Raw genomic sequence first — 22,694 nt, 5'->3', positions numbered from 1 at the left:
GGCAAACATTAGGAACAGGAAGGCAGTCAATGGCTGCTGAAGGGAATACTCCAAACATCTCAACTGTGACTTCACCCTTGACTCTAATTCCACAGCATTTATTTGGGCTAGCCAAGGTGCGCAGGCCACATCTTAACTCACAAACAAGGCCTAATGAGCAGACATGATGCACACTAAGTAAAATTTATTAGTGAAGAGTTAGAACACAGAACAACACAGCACAGGCCTACAATGTTGTGCCAAACCAGCTAAAACTTGTATAAAAAACGCCAAAATAATAATCCCTCCTACCTACACAATGTCCATATCCCTCCATCTTCCTTATATCCTTGACTCTCAAGTTAAAAAAAACCTTACCTTTCATACCCCCCTTGAACTTACCCCTGTGATCTTCAATGCATGTCCTCTGGTATAAGCCATTTCTACTGGAAAAAGATACTCTGTCTGCCCTATCTATGCTTCTCAATCTTATAAACCTCTATCAGATCCCCCCTCAGTCTCCAGCACTCCAAAGAAAACAACCCATATTTGTCCAAGCTCTCATGATAGCACATCGCTTCTAAACCAACAGTATCCTGGTAAACCTCTTCTGCACCTTCTCCAAAGCCTCAATATCCTTTCTGTAGTGGGGTGGTCAGAACTATATGCAATACTCCAGATGTGGCCTAACCAGAGTTTTATAAAATTGCAACATAAACCTCTTGGCTTTTGAACTTTATACCTTGACTAATAAAAGCAAGCATTCCACAAACCATCTTAACCACCCTACCACTTTCATGGACTTATGAACTTGGACCCCAAGATCTGTCTGCTCAGCAACACTCAGCTGTCTCCTTGCATTTGGTCACAAATCTACAATCTCAATGCTCTCATCTGGGGAGAAGACCCTCGATGCAGCAAATTATGACCATTTCAAAAGGGAAGGCAAGTCCAACTGTGGTAACTATATATCTCCCCGCTGTTTGCCAAAGGGAAACTGTCCTCAGAAACAGGTTCTCCTAGTTGTCAAAGGCCTGCATTCTTAATCAGTGTGGATTTTGATCATAAGACACAATGGACAAAATCTTCAAAGTACAACTACCAACATTCAAGTTCAGTTTATCATTCAACCATACACCAAATGAAACAATGTTCCTCCAAACAAAAATGCACAACAAAAAGTGATATTACCACAAATAAATTAACAAGTATAAGGTGCATTTATGACAAGTTAAAAAGTAAACAGTATAATGCTACTGGTGCTTCATACTTGATGAGAGCTTGGTTGGTGGCAGGGAGTTCAGTAGTGTCATGGACAGGGGGAAGAAGCTGTTTCCCATCCTATCAGTTCCTCTCCAAATGTTAGGGTACCCTCCCACCTGATGGTAGGGGGTCAATGAGATTGTTCGATAGATAGAAACGATCACTGCTGATGCCAAGGGCCCTGCGTATGCAGTACTCCTGATAAATATTTCTGATGGGTGAAAGACCCTGATGATCCTCTTAGCAGTCCTTGCAATCCTTTGTAGGGACTTGTGGACAGATGCCTTGCCATTCCTGTACCAGATGATGATGCAGCTGGTCAGGACACTCCCAATAGTGCTCCAAGGAGCAACACCATTTATGGCCTTTTTTGGCCTCACCAAAGCTTTTGACTTCATCAAAGGCTTTTGTGAAGTTGACAAAGACCATGTATGGTGTGGACCACCTTCAAGTTGAGCTGTATACAGAAAATCCTCACCTTATACTTACTCTATGCTACATGCCAGCCACACATCTACTGCAGAATTAGTTTCAATGTAGTTAATCAACATACCAAAGTCTTTGCTGAATCCTTCAAATCCAGTTGGTGGATAAGTGAACCTACATCACTGTCCTCTTCCAATTTAACATCTCAAGCTATGAGCTCTTGGTTAATCCCAGTCAGTTACATTAAGCAGGCCACCTAGGTTGCATGTTTGACACCAAATTCATGCAACAGGCTTTATTTTGGACTCGGTCATGGGTGGAAGTTATCAAACAGAGAGGAAATGATTCAATGAAAATCTCCACTGCCTCCTGGGAATCTTTGACCTATGATTGCTTTTGATGGAGGAGATGCATTTAGGATGGTATTGAGTACATGAAGCTCCCATCTAGTATTTTTATATTAGCCCTATTCCCTTTTAAGAATGCTAGAGTCCATGAAATAGTGGTGCATAATTACATAGAAGTTCTCTATGAGAAATACACCACCTCACAAATTATCTGCCTCAAAAGGCATCATCTACTCAATTTGGGAAAGAGTCTGTACTCCCTGTATTTCCCCAATTAGCTACCAACAGAACTCAATACATGATTTGAAGTAATATCCTCTTGACCTCAAGAGAATACCTAGACTGGAGTACCAAGGCACACAGGGTGAATATATTAGAAATGGTTTATGCAATTGACGTTAAAACATTGCAAAGGTTCAATTAGTCTAAATGATTAACTCCACAAAATCTTTTACATGTCACTTTACCCCCATATAGATATTCATCATGAGATTCATGGAAGAAAATAAAATATTGAAGCAAGAACTGACATTGTGCAGCATTATGTACTTCTGCATGTGAAGCTGCTTAAAGATGTTGCTGAGTTTAAGCAGCTCCATTTCATTTAACGTCATCACCATCACCAAGTCTCACCAATCTTTTGGCGGGGGTGCAGGGGACGAGATCAATATCGATCAGGAATTCAACAGGGCCACCCACATAAATTCTGTGGTTACAAGTGCAGGTCAGTGACTGGATATGCTGCTGTAGGCGACTCACCTCCTGATATCCAAGGCATTTATCTGGAGTACATTGGAAAACTCTCCACTTTACTGGATGCATGCAATATCAACTCTCAGGAAGCTCACTGCCATTCAGGATAAAGCAGCCTGCTTGACTAGCACTCAGTTCAGAGTCCACTACAGAGTACATCACCAATAAAATGCACTGCAGTTATATGCTAAAGCTACTTTCATAGCACCTCCCAAATTCGCAATTGTACCACAGGTGCCCACGATGCATTTGAACACAACATGCAGGCCCCTCTTCAAATAATACATCATCCAGACTTGGAAATATTGTCAGTAAATGCACTGGAAATTGTCAATAGGTCAGACAGTGCCTGTGGAAAGAGGCCCAACGTATTGAGGGTTCCAGCCTCTATAATGTTTTTTATTCTCATTTTGAACTACTTCTACCTCTTCACCATCAAAATCCTGGATTTCTCTCTCTGACAGTATTGTGGGAACACTCTCACCAAGAAGACATCAGCAGTTTAAGATGGTGACTCACTATCACCTTCTCAAGAATAATTATGGATGGGCGTAAATGCTGATCTGCCCTGATCCCACATGAATACTTAGACCCGACAGAAACCACGGCCTGAAATAACAGTTACATGGATATTTGAGATGACAGTACTTGCAGAGGGGCTGCAAGTATTTATTACATCATCATGCTCTTAAATCCTATTAAAACCTAAAAATATAACTCAGTTGTACAAATAATCATTCTACTGGACTTTCTAATTTAATGCAGGATTTATGAGCTCTACCTTACCTTATAAACTAAAACACCATTATGCATATCCCTCATGTTTCTAATTATCACACTATCAACAATAGAATTTCTATGAAACTACTCATAACAAATGTTTTAGTTCTAAATATTTTGCAATTAATTAATCAAAATAAAAGAATAAAGAATAGAGTCAAGAGGACATAAAAAGAAAATTGAGATTAAATATCTCAGAATTGGTCTGGGGTAGAAGGGGTTACAAACGGAGGGCACCTTAAGAATAACATGCAACACAAACATCTTTATTTCAAAATCATACCTTTCCGTTGCACAAAAATTCTGAGTAATGGATTAGCCATGGAAATGGCTTTGCAGAAATTGTCATTGTTGTTGATCGGAAGCAAGTCACCATGAACATCAGCATATCCAATTAATACATCCATATTGGGAATATTATGTGTGTGAAGGATTAAGTTGTAGAATTCATCAAACTTCCCAGGTTTGTACCGGCATAATGAAAATCTTCGGAATTCTGCTCCAAACTGATTAAAAATTTAAAAAAAGGTACTGTTTCAGAACACACTGAATATTACATTTGGAAATATGACATAATAGGAAAATACTTGCAGCATCCACATAAAACAACTTCAGTTTACAATATAGTTACAGAGAAAATATCAACAGTTACCAAAGGACTGTTTACACAAAGAACCAAGAAGTGAATTTCTTTTTCCTAGTCCACTTCTGATCAAAGAGTCAGAAGGAGATGGATCAGTCTGAAAGCAAAACTGAATATTATTTGGGAAGGCAGAGAAAGGTAGAAATTAAATGAGACAACAGATAAGAATTCCAACTACTAAATTTTATAACCATAGATTCCAAGGTGACAGAAACCTGCAAAGTGAGTATTACAACTCAATTTCATATTTATTATCCAATTCAAATTAGACAATTACTTTGATTTACAGGTATTACAATGCATTGCAATATTTGACAGATAGCAAAAATTAAACAAACTTTGCAAAGTCAAATTGAAAATAATATTCCATAGGTGTTGAGCAAAGCATGTATTGGATATTTTAAAGGTATTTTATACAACATAAAACTGGACATTTTACCTTTTCTCCCATTATTTCCTAGTCTTCTTCATGCTCTTCCCTATCACATAATAAAACTGACTGAGGCCCAAAAGATATGCTTCAATTAAAATAATCCAGACATAACGCATTTAACCTAACTGTTTCAAATAGACAAATATCTTTTTTCTGAATTATCTTTGCAACATCTTATTATTCTGATAACATTTATAATTAATATTTTGCTCTTCATTTTTCCTTATTATACCAATTTATTTTCAAATATTTGTCCATAATCCCAAAGCTTAAAACTCCAGTGGAATAAAATTCCAACATAGTACTGAATCAAAATCTTGATATATTTTTATAAATGGCATCATTTTAAAACAGTAAGTGTTGAATCGTACTTTTTTAAAATGATTTGATATTAGTTGAATTAATGCAAGACTAAAATCGTAGTTTTATTAACACACAATCTGTATTTCTTACAAACTCGTATATTTTCACAATTTACAGTGTTTGTCCCTGCCTGCTGGTGGAAAAGCAGTAAAGCAATTACATAACAGTTAATCACCTTTTTCATTGGCTAAGTGTTAGCACATGACACATGTGCACTATGTGTCTTAATTGACCATTCCTTATCTCAGGAATGTGCTTTTAGTTTAAGTATAGAAGTGCCAGCTTTTGCAAAGATGCCATCTTGTTTCTTTGTCTCTGCCTCTTTAGTTCATATGCTCTGTATCTGATCCTTCATTTAAACTTAAAATTAAACAATCATGAAGTCACAAATTTTCACTTATTCTTGGACTCCTAAAAGAACCTGGGGATTAGGAAGATCATCGAGATCCCATAGTGGTGATTAATTATTAATACACTGCATGTAGATAACTACCAATTGTTGAAAAATTAATCTGCAGGCAATTGCTGGAATATTTAAAATTCTTCAGCCAAATATTGATCTTGGGAGATAAAGTTAAAACATGCCTAATAAAAATACAGTGGGTTCCAGTTAATTTGGCCATCGACTAACTGGGGCAGCCGCTTATTTGGGACAACTCAAAGAACAATAATTAATTGAGAAAATAGCTGCAATTCTCTTCATTTATTGGGATTCAGGCCATTTAAATGGGACAGGAGATAGTTGCCAAACAAATGTCAGTCACTTACCCATGTGGCTGATAAGACACTACACTGTGCTTAAATTGAACAGTTTTTAAAATAGCTTGCAAGCCTGTGTTCAAAACGCAGTGATTTTTGTCACTGATAGTTGGCAAGAAATAAGCAGTAAGACAATTTAAAACTGATTTGCTCACTGCAGTTTCAAGTAATAAGGCTTGGAGATGCCAAAAACGGCTAGGAGTGAAAATTGAACAAGTTCACTACTTCAACAAGTTATGAACAATGAAGAATTTGGAGATATTGACAATCAACTTGAATGTTACAATGAAAGTTGTCAAAGAATTTTATGAAGGCTGTCCATTATCTTCACTAGGTGTCTGTGCTGATTTTGTTTAGTATCAATCAAAAGAACACAGCAGATGAATTCCTCTGTCAATAACTATTAGGAACTAATATACATTTTTTTAGTACTATAGTAGCATTTGTAGTGTTCTAAGTTGTTCTGTATTTCATTTAAACACATAATTTGTTTCTCAGTTAAATGGCAGTTTGTTTTTTATATATCATTTTAAATGTGAAACTTCAGCTAACTGGGACAGCTACTTAATTGGGCCAAAATGTACTGGTCCCACCCAATATATCCCTATTAACCGCTGCATTAATCCTCCAAAAGGACCACAACCTTGTCATAGTTTGGAAGCTTGCGTGCCTCAATGACTTGGAGAGCTATGCTGGCTGGAGTCACGCTGGATGCTTTGACTCTTGGTAAGGTCACCCATGCCAAACAGGTAGAGACCAGACCAAAAGTGGTGCACCAACTTTTTATTACCACCTGAAACAATCACAAAGACAATATACAAATTCCCATGTCATTTTTGGAATACAAATGGAATCTGAAGCCTAAAGGGTACACTGGAAAAATTCAACCAGTCAAACAGCATCTGGGTAAAGAGAACACAGTTAAAATTATTGGTGAGGGACCGTGCCTTAAAAGCAAATGCTCCTGGTACCTTCTGCTTTAGTTTCTCCTGCCAAGCTTGTACTCCATGAAGAATGAAATTATTTTTCAGTTGGTTATTGTTCCTTAGACTATAAATAGATGACAGGATAGTTGGCCAGCAAGTTTTGGAAATTCAGTATACAGTCTCCTATAAAACCAATTATCTCTTCATTGGAAAGTTGCAAACATAATTCAGCTGATTTCAGTAGCAAGAATTAGTATGAATTGCACACTGTTAGCATCCATGGAAGAAAACTGAAAGCAGGCAGCTTTGAACGCCTTCAATCAGTTGTTATGCAAACACGAGGAAATTTGCAGATGCTGGAAATTCAAGCAACACACACAAAATGCTAGTGGAACACAGCAGGCCAGGCAGCATCTATAGGAAGAAGCACTGTCAACGTTTGGGCCGAGGCCCTTCATCAGGACTAACTGAAAGAAGAGATAGTAAGAGATTTGAAAGGGGGAGGGGGAGGGGAAAGGGGAGATCTGAAATGATAGGAGAAGACAGGAGGGGGAGGGATGAAGCTAAGAGCTCGAAAGCTGGTTGGCAAAAGGGATACACAACTGGAGAAGGAAGAAATTCATGGGATGGGAGGCCTAGGGAGAAAGAAAGGGGGAGGGGACCACCACAGGGAGATGGAGAACAGGCAAGGAGTGATTGTGAGAGGGACAGAGAGAGAAAAGAGAGAAGAAAAAAGGGGGGGAGGGAGGAGAAATATAATAAATAAATAAGGGATGGGGTAAAGAGCAGAGAGAGGGCGTTAATGGAAATTAGAGAAATCAATGTTCTAGCCATCAGGTTGGAGGCTACCCTGATGGAATATAAGGTGTTGTTCCTCCAACCTGAGTGTGTCTTCATCTTGACAGTAGAGGAGGCCGTGGATAGACATATCGGAATGGGAATGGGATGTGGAATTAAAATGTGTGGCCACTGGGAGATCCTGCTTTCTCTGGCGGACAGAGCATAGGTGTTCAGTGAAACGGTCTCCCAGTCTGCGTCGGGTCTCACCAACATACAGAAGGCCACACTGGGAGCACCGGATGCAGTATATCACACCAGCTGTCTCACAGGTGAAGTGTCACCTCACCTGGAAGGACTGTCTGGGGCCCTGAATGGTGATGAGGGAGGAAGTGTAAGGACAGTTGTAGCACTTGTTCCATTTACAAGGATAAGTCCGGGAGGGAGATTGGTGGGAAGGGATGGGGGGGGAACGATGGACAAGGGAGTTGCGTAGGGAGCGATCCCTGCGGAAAGCAGAAAGGGGGGGGAGGGAAAGATGTGCTTGGTGGTGGGACCCCGTCGGAGGTGGCGGAAGTTACAGAGAATTATATGTTGGTGGGGTTTTGATGCACAGGTTCAGATTCTATAATTATCAACAAAAAAGATAGCAACCACTGTGGGTAGCATTTCTGTGACATGGCTTCAATATTCTTGTCTTTGGTTGCTGCCACATTCTGGCATTCAGCAACAGAGAGGTTATCAAGTATGTCAAGCAGCAAGGAAAAGACAAAAAGATTACACATACTGACAATCTTAAACAAAACCAGAAAATTTTGGAAATATTCAGCAGGTCTGTGGAAAAAGAAACAGGGTCAATGTTTTGGCTCAGAGACCTTTCATCAGATTTGAACAGTCCTGAGCAAAAGCCTTTGACCTGAAATGTTGACAACCATACCACTGCCAAAGAAGAGCAGGATGAGCTGCCTCTATCGCCCAGTGGCACTGTGATGAAATGCTTTGAGAGACTGGACATGACGACAATCAACTCCTACTTAGGCAAGTGGATGCGATCTCACTGGCTCTCCACTTGGCTTTGGATCACCTGGACAAAAGCAATATCTAGTGTTTACTGATTACAACTCAGCATTCAACACAAGCATAGCCTCAAGTCTAGACAACAAGCTTCAAAAGCTGGGGCTCAGTACCTCCCTCTGCAACTGAATCCTTGACTTCCTCATTGGGAGATCAGTCAGTGCAGATTGGAATTAACATCTCCCCCCTCACTGTCAATCAACACTGGCATACCTCAAGGATACATACTTAGCCCACTGCTCTACTGTCTCTACACTCACAACTGTGTGACAAGGCAAAGCTCAAACTGCATCAATTTACCAATGAAACAAATGTTAGATGATGAGAAGCAAGATAGATCAGCTGGTTGAGCTGTGAGCAACAACAACCTTGCACTCAACGGCAGTAGGATCAAGGAATTTATCCTGGACTTCAGGTTGCGGAAGTCGAAGGAACACAAACCAGTCCTCATCAAGGGATCAGCAGTGGAAAGAGTGAGCAGTTTCAAGTTCCTGGGCATCAACATCACTGGAAGATCTAACCTGGGCCCAACATACTATTGCAATTACAAAAGGCACAATAGCAGCTATTTCATTAGAATTTTGAGGAGATTTAGTATGCCACCAAACAGTCCAGCATATTTCTACAGAGGTACCTTGAAGAGCACTCTACACTTTGTAAATGGCTGCATTACCTTCTGATAAGGAGGGTGATGCAGGGGCTACTGCATAGGATCAGGAGCAGCTCAGAAAGCTGTAAGCTCATGGGTACTAGCCTTCCCAGTATAAAGGACTCCTTCAAAAGGTGATTCCTCAAAAAAGGCTGAATCCATCATTAAGGACCTCCATCAGCCCACGCCCTCTCCTCATTTCTACCATCAAGGTGGTGGTACAGGAGCTAGAAGACACACTCAATGTTTCAGGAACAGTTTCTTCCTTTTGGCCATCAGATTTCTAAGTGGACAATGAACCCATGCACACTACCTCACTATTCTTTCTCTATTTTTTCAGTAGTTATTTAATTCTTATTATAATTTATGTTTTTATCATTATGTATTGCTGTCACTATACAATTAATTTCATGACAAATGCCAGTGATATTAAATCTGATTGACTTCCCATAAATGCTCTTGAGATGCTGAGTATTTCCAACATTATTTTTGTTTGAGCAATAATGACTCCTTACAGATAAATGAACATGAAATAAACAGCAATTGTAAACATTTTTATATAGAATTCAAAGATTTGGATACACACAAGATTAGAAACTGAAATGCCAAAATTTTAAAAATGAATTTGCGTGCTTACACCCAATGAATTTTGCAATAGTGATATAAACAGAATTGTAGGCAAGCAATGTTTTTGACAGAGATTATAACTTAAACCACCAATATAAAGTCACATAACTCATGCAGCCATTTATGATACTTTCAGTATTTTTAAAGAGCAAGAATAGTTCAGAAAAACTGAGAACCCCACCTCAAGTCACAAATTTTTGAAGACTAGAAAAGCCAAGATTAATCAAGAGTAATTATGTTTATAACTGTCACGATAAACTCCATTTAAAATGCTGAGTAGTGACAGCTTCATTTAATTTACACTGTAAATTCCATCACTGTAGCAATGTATAGTTAAGCTAGGAGCAAGGGCAAAACAGATCAATGCAAATGCATCAGGACTGTCCTTGGCAGTATGTTTAAACAGCTTTGACACAAATATATAGATTTAAATTTGCTGAAGTGGTATACAATATTCAGAAAATTACAAGAATTTCTTTTTTTACATTGTTAAAGCACAGGAAAACTTCTTTAGCAGAATTTTGAAACATTAGACCCCATGTAAAACAAATGCAAGTTATCAAACAGCTTTTTTCCAAACTGAAGGAAAGCACTGAACCGATGTCTTAATTCTTTAAAATTGCTCTTTATATATGAAAATTGATTAAATAGCTTCAAAGTTTAAATATGCTCATTTAACATGTGTGTAATTTTGTATGTGTATTACTTTGCTGTCATAATTATTTTTTCAAAAGATAATACAATAATTATACTCCACTGTTCACATTCCCTATTTCTCTGACATTTCAAAACATCCCATAAAATCTAAGATACATAGCTTCCAGTCAGGTTCAGGCTGTAGATTCATCCCTATAATGGCTATACTATATTTAGGATAAATTTTATGCTTTCAACTTAATTATGTTATGTGCAGACTAAACACTAATTTTCTTCAAAATCATCCTGTTGCTTTTTCCTTAGTGACAAGGGGAAAATTCAAACTATCGAGATTAAACCTTTCCTTAGCCTACTGAACCTTTCCTGAAAGCCCACAAGTGATTCCTTTTTCCTCCCCACACATCACTACCATCTGAAAAATTATCCATTCAACAAGCAAAGCACCAATCACAAGCCCATATGCACTCCCTACCATCTTTTGATGGTTGCCAAGTATTCATTGCTTCCTTTTCTATTCTTGCAGCCCATGGCTTGTAAACTTTCATTTGGTTTTGTAAAATCTACAGTGCTACCTGTAAAACTGGCGTTCGATTCCCACCACTATCTGTAAGCTATCTGTACATTCATTCTCCAGATCTCCACTTTCCTCCCACACTCCAAAGATGTACAGTTAGGGCATGCTATGTTGCACAGGAAGCGCGGTGACACTTGTGAGTGCCCAGCACAATCCTTGCTGATTTGATTTGATGCATTTCACTGCATGTTTTTATGCTAATCTTTAGAAAATGTTGCTGAGCATTTCTGCTTGAGTCACTCAATACACTTCATACATCTGTATGAACCTAAACGATAAAGTCCAGTCTTACCACAATTGTCATCTGCAGATAATTTCTACACAAATGCTTAACCTTATAAATGCTTAATTCAAAATTTAAATACTGTAAACATTGGATAGATGAAATATATGACCAAATCTTTTTTTCTGAACCATTTCCAATAAATTGTTTTAGCTTGATGGAACAGATATATTGACACTATAATTTTTCTTTACCTGAGGCAGTATTTCAAATATTATAAACTGCAGATGAAAATGTTTAAATTTTGTTTTGGCATAAAACAAATGATATCCTAATGTTCTCCACTGGACTATTTTGTTAGTAAAGGTTTGTATCAAGCTACACTGATTCAAATGTTTAAAAGAAAATGGCTGCAGTTTACACAACATTTCCCTGACTGAAAAACAATGTTGAGATCAAACTATATTCTGTATTTGTTCCAATTTTCTAAAAGTATTAAATAACAAATAACTAATTTCCATATATAGAATGCAAAATGTCTGATGTAAACTTGCCACAATGGAGTTAATGACATCCTCTTGTGCTGTTAAATTGCATCCTGTGCAGCAATATATTCATTTCTACCCTCAAAAATTTTAACAATTCAAATTTAGTGTGTAACAGTTATTTGAAGACATGCTTCTGGAAATGATTTCAGAAGATGTTAATTGCCATAAAATGCAAATATTACAATTGAAACAGCTACAATTTAATAAGATGACCTCGCACTAGTGACTATAATTCTCATCTGGCAAGTCAATATTAATTAACTCCTTCAAATACACCCCAATCAAGTCTTGTATCTGTTCCAATTATTTTAATCATAAGACATTACAACAGCAGAAAGTTAATTTCTATTTAAAAAATAACCAGAGATATTTTATGTACATGATTGGTCTAGGCAGGCTGAGACAAGCACAAGGTGTACTTTGAAATCTAAAGGCTAAAACCAGTTTTGCAGGAATTCTCCATTCTAAGCAGTACAAACAGTTCACCAAGAAAAAGAATTTTACTATGCTTTACAAAATTGAATGCAAGGCTCTTTATGCTATTTGGAGCTACTGTTTAGTAAAGCATTTTTACTGCCAATGAATTATCTTTTCAGATTTGCCACTGTTGTACTGTAAAGCAGAATAACCAGTAGGGCAGGTAGTAAACTCCCATAAATATCATTGAGAAAGCAACCAGATAATATTTGTTTTGTGATGTTGATAATGATAATACTTCCCTGACTCCTTAAGGTACATTTTAATGTCAATTCAACATTCCCTTTGTTCAACACATCCCTCCCCCACCTTCCTCTAACTTGCATTTCTCTTTCCACAAATGCTGCCTGATCTACTGAGTTCAGCCTTTAACCAGTCTCAACATTTTCTGTTCTTGTTTAGAAAGCAGTGTTTCTTCCAGAGAGAAAAAACACTAAGCATTCAATCCACAACTCCGAACCATCTAAAGTTTTGAATTATATGCATTTGTCAAGGTGGGATGTGACAAATTAAGCCTCCACTCCTGTTAAGAAATACATCTCCATTAACCCAGGGATTAATTCAAGACCACAAGCTGCTCAAAACTTTGTTTATTTTTAAATTATGACTTCTGTTGCTTCCAACAAAAGGACATCCATAATGAGATCTCATGCTGATGCAATGAAGCAATCTTGCAGGAAGAAAGCTGACATCTGAACAGAATTATTATAAAATCAGAATCTTGGTAACTCTGTAACATTTATCACAGAGCACACCAAATACTGAATTATGTAAGCAGTAAGATTAGTTAACTCCATTAAATGTCAGTCAACCTTGCAGCTGAAAACTAATACTTAATCCTAGCAAACACTTTGAATACAGTACCGTAAAATGTGATATTCCTCATGACTGGACATAAAAGTGGCTCAGGAAATGTACAGAATAAAAGTAGGAATGGGCTGATAAAATCATTTAACAAATAATGAAGACGATCAATCCTAAATCATTATGTGGATCAGGGATCATCCCTGATGAATATGGCTTAAGTTTCTCATGAAACCATCAGTTATAATTGATATCTGTACCCGGCTGGAAGCCCGAGAAGAGTTTATTCGTCATTAAGATGTGTAGTTTGCCCACAAGATGTCTGTTGCTGACACAATTAATGTAGAAAATCAGTACATCAAAACATAAGAACAGGGAAAACGTTCAGGTAATATTTTTTCTTAAGCATCCCAGCAAAATCAAAAGTGAATGAGGCCAGCCATCAATTTTGACAACACAAGAACATGTACAAAGTTACTTCTTCTAAATCAGTGATTGATATTGATTATTCTGAGAATAGTCATCAGAGCTACTGGTGTAGTGGAATTCTCCATGCAGTTAAAACAGAATAGGCTCCACAGGTAAACTAGCCCCAAGCTGATTCAATAAATCAGTCTCCATGTGGCTATCTATTGATGGAACAGACAGGCTGCAAGTGAAAGGTATGCATTGTTGTTGAGATGCCAAATTTGTGTTTTCTTTCAATCCAAAGTTAATGGATAAACATGCCACACTAGCACAGTAATGATGTCTGTTTAGGACCAGCCTACAGAGTATTTACAACTTGTGTCCAACATTCTACAGCGTCACCTGTAAAACTGGGCTTCGATTCCCACCGCTATCTGTAAGCAGTTTGCACGTTCATCCTCCGGGTCTCCACTTTCCTCCCACACTCCAAAGATATCCGGTTAGGGTTACCGTATTGCACAGGAATCGTTGTGACACTTGTGAGTGCCCAGCACAATCCTTGCCGATCTGATGTGATGCATTTCACTACATGTTTTGATGGATGTGTAAGAAAAAAAAGCTGATCTCCAGAAAATGTTGCTGAGCATTTCTGCTTGAGTCACTCAATACACTTTATAAATCTGTATGAACCTAAACGATATTCAAGTCCAGTCTTGCCACAATTGTCATCTGCAGATCATATTTACACAAATGCTTAATCTTATGACTACTTAATTCAAAATTTAAATACTGTAAACTTGGCTAGATGAAATACGTGACCAACTCTTTCTTTCTGAACCATTTCCAATAATTGCCCTTCACAATGGCTTTATCAAACTTCTCAAAGGGATGACCTTGAAGTCTGGCACAAAGAGACTGAGCAGGTTGCAGACTCCAGAAATTATGTCCCAAGCCATTGAGGGACTATTTAAATTTAGGAAAATGTATACACAGCTTGAATTGGATAAGTTCACTGACATGGGAAGGATGTGTGGGTGGGGGGGGGGGGGAGCAGAAGAAATAAGGCAGGATTGGGCCATGGAGATTTGAGAAGATGTAGAATATTAGAATCAAAGAAAATTAAAACTACAATATCAGCCAATATGTATCAATGAACACAGGGCTACAGAACATAGAACAGACAGGATAGGCTCTTTGGACCATTTAACCTACTGCACTATGAGTCTAACCCTTCCCTCCCATATAACCCTCCATTTTTCTTTCATCCGTAATTATGATGAAACAAATTATTGATGAATAGAACTCAGCACAAGAGACAGCAGAATTACGTTTTGAGGTTTGCAGCAGGTGAAAGGTGGAGGCCATACAAGAATAAAGTAACAAGCAACAGCTGAGGTGGGCAGACACAGGCCATGTTAGGAAAGTGAGGGTATGCCATTATGAGGCCTGAAACACTTCCTAGAACCAAATGAGACACCAAGTCTGAAAGGGTTCAGCCTCAAAACATGGCTAGGGAAAAGAGGCAATAGGGTCTCCCTTCCCCACTAATCAACTACTGGAAATTTCTACTCATCTAGTGATCAAGAAAGAGACTTCAGAGCAAGCAGCAACATGCAAATTCTTTTTTAAACTTCAAGTACAATTAAATAGATGCCAATATTACACAAAATTACATCTAACAAAAACCCATCTGGAAAGCCAACATCAATCATTTTCGTACAAACAGATACTGCAGGCTTGGCATCTAGGTAAACAGAAAATCTCTTTCCCCAATTCTCTCTGTAGCTGATCACGTATCAAAAGGTCCACTAGGGCCGAGAGAAGAAACGAGAGACAGAGGGACAAGTCTCCGACTTTGGAAGCCTGAGCTTTGCCCATATTTTCTGCCTTTGCTTTAGACACCCAGCATCAGATTTTCAACAGGTTCCAGATGTTGCCCTGTAACTTTACACGCACGATACGGAGACCATCTCAAGCAAACAAGAATCAAACTGCGAGAGGAACTCAGCGGGCCAGGCAACATCTGAGGATAGAAATTAACCCCGCGTCTGAAATTTTCACTATCGCTTCCCTCACCCCAAAACAGCTCGACCCGCCGAGTCCCACAACAGTGGATCTGTTGCTCAGATTCCATCATCCACACTCTCTCTTGCGTCTCCAGTTTTGTCTCAAAATCTCCCTCGACTGGTGAAATCCCACTTACGGAAAGTGTTGAGGCTGCGTTTTTCTTCTCCCAGGAACCGCTCTCTCCCTCTCTCTTCACCACCTCACGGTCGCGATTGAAACATAAAAGGTGCATTCTGGATTTAAACATTAAAGGTTTAAACAGAGGCGGCAACGGTGCATGCAACAAGTGGCATCCTCCTTGCAGCCCACCGGCCGACGGGAGGCCCTCTCACTCACCTTACTCTTAACTTCCACCGCCACCCTCTCCAAGCCCCTCAGCGAGCCCGACTTATTGTAACTTTTACTCATTTTTTTTTAAAAGTTTACTTTTGTTGCCTGCCTTCCCGGGCAGGCGCCGCCAAATCCCGATTGAAGAGGGGGGAGGTGGAGGGATGGTTGGGGGTCTCCGGCTCTTCCCGACTGAAATCCTGACGAACGGACCGTTAGCACCGACCAGCCTCGCCGCCGCGCCGCCAGTCCTCCGGCTCTCCCGCGACGTGCCCGGCCCGCCGCGCGCCGATGACGTCACGCAGAGCGGCTGGACTCCGGCCAAGCAGCAGCGGGGCTGTCCACGGCGCATGTACTTCCTCCGATGCTGCGGGTGGCGCTAGACCGAGGAGGACCACTTGCACACCTGGTGTTAAAGCCCGCCCCCGTCCCGTCACTAGAGTTGATTATTCTGTTGGTATCATTTGACCCTTCAGAGGAAGGAGCTGTGGCTTTAATACAAAGATACGACAATGGGAAATCTTTGAGTGTATTGTCATGTGCACAAGCACGTGTATTGTTGACTTTATTTCTTTCATCCTTCACATGCATGAGGAATGAAAATCTTTACGTTGCGTCTCCGTCTAAATGGGCAATGTGCAATTTATAGTAATTTGTAATAAATAGTATTACAATAGGACAGTCGATATAGCATAGAAATACAAGTGTGAGTTAATCAGTCTGATGTTCTGGTGGAAGAAGCTGCCCTGGAGCCTGTTGGTCCTGGCTTTAATGCTGCGGTACCATTTCCCAGATGGTAGCAGCTGGAATAGTTTGTGGTTGGGGTGACTCGGGTACCCAATGAGCCTTCTTACGCACCTGTCTGTGTAAATGTTCTGAATGGTGGGAAGTTCACATTTACAGAAGTGCTGTGCTTTTTGTGACATTGAGGGAGAGGTTCTCTTGGCACCACTCTCTGCAGAGTCCTCTGGTTGAAGGAAATACAGTTCCCATACCAGGCAGTGATGCAACCAGTCAGGATTCTCTCAATTGTGCCCCTGTAGAAAGTCCTTAGGATTTATGCCAAACTTCTTCAATAGCCTTGAGATGAAAGAGACACGGTTATGCTTTATTTCACCACACAGCCGGTAGGTACAAACCTCGTGAGATAATCTGTGATGTGTATGCTGAGGAACGTAAAGCTGTTCACCCTCTCAACTCCAAATTCATTGATGTTAATAGGGGTCAGCCTGTCTCCATTCCTCCTGTAGTCCATGACCAGCTCCTTTGTTCTTGCGACATTGAGGGAGAGGTTGTTCTCTTGACACCACTGAGTCAGGGTGATGACTTCTTCTCTGTAGGTTAGATAGATAGATAGATAGATAGATACTTTATTCATCCCCATGGGGAAATTCAACATTTTTTCCAATGTCCCATACACTTGTTGTAGCAAAACTAATTACATACAATACTTAACTCAGTAAAAAATATGATATGCATCTAAATCACTATCTCAAAAAGCATTAATAATAACTTTTAAAAAGTTCTTAAGTCCTGGCGGTTGAATTGTAAAGCCTAATGGCATTGGGGAGTATTGACCTCTTCATCTTGTCTGAGGAGCATTGCATCGATAGTAACCTGTCGCTGAAACTGCTTCTCTGTCTCTGGATGGTGCTATGTAGAGGATGTTCAGAGTTTTCCATAATTGACCGTAGCCTACTCAGCGCCCTTCGCTCAGCTACCGATGTTAAACTCTCCAGCACTTTGCCCACGACAGAGCCCGCCTTCCTTACCAGCTTATTAAGACGTGAGGCGTCCCTCTTCTTAATGCTTCCTCCCCAACATGCCACCACAAAGAAGAGGGCGCTCTCCACAACTGACCTATAGAACATCTTCAGCATCTCACTACAGACATTGAATGACGCCAACCTTCTAAGGAAGTATAGTCGACTCTGTGCCTTCCTGCACAAGGCATCTGTGTTGGCAGTCCAGTCTAGCTTCTCGTCTAACTGTACTCCCAGATACTTGTAGGTCTTAACCTGCTCCACACATTCTCCATTAATGATCACTGGCTCCATATGAGGCCTAGATCTCCTAAAGTCCACCACCATCTCCTTGGTCTTGGTGATATTGAGACGCAGGTAGTTTGAGTTGCACCATATCACAAAGTCCTGTATCAGTTTCCTATACTCCTCCTCCTGTCCATTCCTGACACACCCCACTATGGCCGTGTCATCAGCGAACTTCTGCACATGGCAGGACTCCGAGTTATATTGGAAGTCTGATGTGTACAGGGTGAACAGGACCGGAGAGAGTACGGTTCCCTGCGGCGCTCCTGTGCTGCTGACCACCGTGTCAGACCTACAGTCTCCCAACCGCACATACTGCCTCATTATTATTTGAGATATAGCCAAATAATGTCGAATCATAGCAAATTTAATTAGCAGATTGGAACTGGGTGGCAACACAGTCATGGGTATATAAAGAGTAAAGGAGGGAGCTTAGGACACAGTCCTGAGGGGCTCCTGTGCTGAGGGTCATAGGGGCAGAGGTGAGGGAGCCCATTCTTATCACTTGCTGGTGATCTGACAGGAAGTTCAGGATCCAGCTGCACAAGGCAGGGTGAAGGCCAAGGTCTCTGAGCTTCTTGTCAAACCTAGATAGAATTATGATATTGAATGCTGAACTGTAGTCCAAGAATAGCATTCTCACATAAGCATCCCTCTTCTCCAGATGTGTAATGATGGTGTGTAGAGCTGTGGCCATTGTGTCATCTGTCGATTGGTTGTGTTGGTAGGTGAATTGTAGGGGGTCCAGTGCGTGCAGTAGAATGCTGCAGATCTTGACCAGCTTCGCAAAGCATTTGCTTATTATTGAGGTGAGTGCAACAGGACGTCTATCGTTCAGACATGTTACCTTTAGGTACAGGAACAATCCAGTAGTCTTGCAACTGTACACTTGTTGGAAACACCCGCTTACTTCAGCCTCAAAGATGACCAAGGTACAGGTCGCTTTGGTGGCTCTCCTCGGGGGGCTCAGTGTTGGTGACATCAAATTGAGCGTAAAGAAGATTTAGCTCATCTGGGAGGGAGGCACACCACTGTGCTTAGTTTTGAAGTCTCCGATGGTATGCAGCCCGTGCAAAACAAGCTTTGTTTGGATAGACCCTGACCGATTTTTGGGGATCAACATCCTCAATGCACTTCTGGATGAAACTCATGACCTCATCTGTGAACTGAAAGACATTCCAGATGACGTCATCAAAGCAGTCCTGTAGCATGGAGACTGATTGCTTGGACCAACTGTCTGTCTGTCTAGGTACCATATCGGATGCGGACGTTGGTGACCATGGTTTTCCATACAGATCTGTCCCTTGTTCTTTGGATGACTTTCATTTCCTCGATGTGTAGCCACCTGGCTAGGTTTTTGATGTACATAAGCCGAGGTCTTCCTCTCGGTTTGCTCCCCTCGATCTTTCCAGAGAGTGTGCATTTTGCTAGTTCATCTTTCCACATGATGTGTCCTAGGAATCTGAGTTGTCTTATTGTTGGTCTGAGTGATCTAACTGCTTGGGCTCTTCTGAGAACTTCTTCATCTGATGTGTGTGTAGCCAGTGATATTTTTAACATTCTCCTGTAGAACCATAACTCAGCTGCTTCTAGTCTCTTTTCCATTGCTGGGGAAATGGTCCAGCATTCACTTCCATTAGTCAGGATAGAATAAATGTAGCACTGCAGTATTCTGCTTTTAGTGTACATGCTCATCTTTCTGTCTGTTAATATGATCTTCATTTCCTGGAAAGCTTCTTTCACCATTGCTATTCTGTATTTGATATCTGTGTCGCACCTGCCATCACTTGTTATCTGGCTGCCAAGATATCTGAATTTGTTGACTTGTCATGCTTTCTGTCTTCTTGGTGTTGATTGAGAGGCCTCTGCGATTACTTTCTACTGTCACTATAGTGAGTAGTTCTTGAAGTTTTGTTTCTGAGACGGCTATTAGTACAATGTCATCAGCATATCTGATGTTATTTATATTATGGCCTCCAATTGTGAGTCCTTTGATGTCTTTGATACTTCTCAAGATATTTTCACTATAAGTCTGTTGAAAAGACACAACCTTGCCTGACTCCTCTCATGATATTCACACACTCACTCACGTCTCCTTCTATTCTGATGGATGCTGTCTGGGACCCAGTATAAGTTTCTTAAGAAACGTATATCTTTCCCATCTATGTCAAGATCTTGAAGCATTTCCAGGAGATCTTGGTGTCCGACAGCGTCAAAAGCGTTAGTATAGTCGATGAAACATAGGTAGATGTCTTTTTGTACCTGGACCAACTGTGGATGGTTTTAACTATGGCCGCCTCTTGTTTCAGCTTCTGCCTGTACATCGGCAGAAGCAAGGTGGAGGAGTGATCTGACTTCCTAAACGGCAGCGAGAGGAACGCATTGTAAGTGTCGCAGAAGGGAGAGTAGCAGTGGTCGAGTTTGCTCACCTGGATGTGTTGACAAAACTTTGGAGAGACTTTAGGCAATGACACTCCATTAAAGTTTCTGGCAACGATGAAGGTAGCCTCTGGGTGTACAGTCTCCAGGGTTCTGATGGTCTCGTACAGTTTCTTGAGAGCCAGGTCAGTATCAGTCTGCGGCAGAATATACACAGCTATGATAATAACAGCCGTGAACTCCCTAGGCAGCCAGAAAAGTCTACACAGGTACTCCAGATCCGGGGAACAAAAGGATTTGAAGGCATGCGCATTCCGGGGGTCGCACCAAGCATTATTGGCCATGAAACATACCCTTCCTCCTTTACTCTTCCCAGAGAGGTTTTTAGGCCAGTCTGCCTGGAACAGGGAGAACCCAGAGGGCTTGAAGGCGTGATCCGGTATTTCATTCGTCAGCCAGGTCTCCATGAAGCACAAAATGATACATTCCTTTGTTTCCCACTGATAGGAGATTCAGGCTCTCAGTTCACAAAGCTTGTTATCCAGGGACTGAACGTTAACTAGGAGTATACTAGAGAGCAGTGGCTGACTAGCACGCTGTCTCAACCTCACCAGGACACCAGTGCTTCTCCCTCACCTCCAGCGCCACTTCCGAGGTAGCGACAGTGTAATGAATGAGCCTGCCATAGATCATGTAAGCAGGGGTTCGCAGTGTAGAAAAGGTGACACGTTGTGGTTAAATGCCATCTTCCTGATGTTCAGAAGAGTCAGTTGATCATATCTGATGTGACTGTCAGCTTCTTGAACATGGTAATTGAGAAGATGGCGTGACCCGGATGGTGGAGTACCTTGGTTGGCAAGTGTTGCCATCTTAACCCAGCACTTTCTATAAATACTACCAGTCGCAGGGGTGGATGTCCCTGTGATGTGTTGGGTTGACTTCACTACTCTCTCAGCTCTTCTATGTTCCTGCGCATTTGGATTGCCATATCAGATCCATGATACAACCAATCACAAACTCTCCCTCTGCACCAATGCTAACCTCACCATCAAACCCATAGACAAGGGAGGTGCTGTAGTAGTCTGGCGGACTGACCTCTACCTTACTGACGGCCAGTGCCAACTCTCATACACTTCTTACTTACCCCACACCATCACCAACCTTATAGACTCTGGGGATCTCACACCCACCGTCACCCACCTCATAGTTCTGCACCCTGCATCACCCATTTCTACCTCGTACCCAAGATCTACAAACCCGCTTGTCTAGATAGACCCATTGTTTCTGTTTGTTCCTGTCCCACTGAACTCATATCTGCATACCTCGACTCTGTTTTATCCCCCCAGTTCAGTCCCTTCTTACCTACATCCGTGACACTTCACACACTCTAGATCTTTTCAATGATTTCAGGTTCCCTGGGCCCCATCATCTTATTTTTACTATGGGTGCCCAGTCCATATACACCTCCATCTCCCACCAGGAAGGCCTCAAAGCTCTCCCTTTCTCTCTGAACACCAGACCCAACCAGTTCCCCTCCACCACCCCTCTCCTCCACCTAGTGGAACGTCCTCACTATAATAATTTCTCCTTTGGGCCCCCTCACTTCCTTCAAACAAAAGGGGTAGCCATGGGCACTTGCATGGGTCCCAGCTATGGCTGCCTGTTTGTTGGCTACATGGAACAGTCTATGTTCCAAGCCTATGCAGGTGACTGTCCCGCACATTTCTGTACCCATGCTGAACTCGTTGACTTCATCTACTTTACCTCCAACTTCCACCCTGTCCTCAAATTTACCTGGTCCATTTCCAACACCTCCCTCCCCTTTCTTGATCTCACTGTGTCTTGTCTCTGGAGACAGCTTATCCACTGATGTCTGTTAAAAACCCATGGACTCTCACAGCTAACTGGACTATACCTCTTCCCACCCTACTACCGGTAAAAATGCCATCCCCCTTTCTCAATTCCATCACCTCTGCTGCATCTGCTCTCAGGATGAGGCTTTTCATTCTAGAATGAAGGAGATATTCTTTTTCCAAGAAAGGGGCTTCCCTTCCTTCACCATCAATGCTGCCCTCAGCTGCATCTCTTCCATTTCACACACATCTGCTCTTATCCCATCTTCCCTCCACCTTACCAGGGATAGGGTTCCTCTTGTCTTCACCTACCACCCCAACAGCCTCTGCATCCGGCACATAATTCTCCGAATTTTCTGCCCTCTCCAATGGGACCCCACCACCAAACACATTCCAGGTGAGGCGACACTTCACCTGTGAGTCTGTTGGAGTCATATACTATGCCCGGTGCTTCCGGTGTAGCCTCCTATACATCAGTGAGAACTGACGTGGATTGAGAGACAACTTCACCGAGCACCTATGCTCCATCC

At 41.1% G+C, this 22,694-nt stretch overlaps 1 protein-coding gene across 3 annotated transcripts in view; it reads right to left on the bottom strand.

The window, feature by feature from the left end:
- Positions 1-16,173, bottom strand: part of LOC140713625 (partitioning defective 6 homolog gamma-like) — a 32,767-nt gene extending 16,594 nt beyond the window's left edge. Inside the window, exons 1-3 of one of the 3 annotated variants that reach the window (XM_073023974.1) lie at positions 15,894-15,968; positions 15,694-15,790; positions 3,832-4,054 (exon numbers count right to left, since the gene is read on the bottom strand). In XM_073023974.1, the coding sequence (XP_072880075.1) occupies positions 3,832-4,054; positions 15,694-15,789 (319 nt within the window). In that variant the 5' untranslated portion in view covers position 15,790; positions 15,894-15,968. Of the gene's footprint in view, positions 1-3,831; positions 4,055-15,566; positions 15,791-15,893 lie in introns of those variants that run through there. The other 2 variants (XM_073023975.1, XM_073023976.1) reach the window with 2 other exon arrangements.
- Positions 16,174-22,694: the final 6,521 nt, after the last annotated feature.

This window comes from Hemitrygon akajei, chromosome 20 (assembly GCF_048418815.1).
Source record: "Hemitrygon akajei chromosome 20, sHemAka1.3, whole genome shotgun sequence".
Taxonomy (NCBI): domain Eukaryota; kingdom Metazoa; phylum Chordata; class Chondrichthyes; order Myliobatiformes; family Dasyatidae; genus Hemitrygon; species Hemitrygon akajei.
The sequence above is the reverse complement of the archived record's forward strand: the minus strand, read 5'-3'. Positions and strand labels throughout refer to the sequence as shown.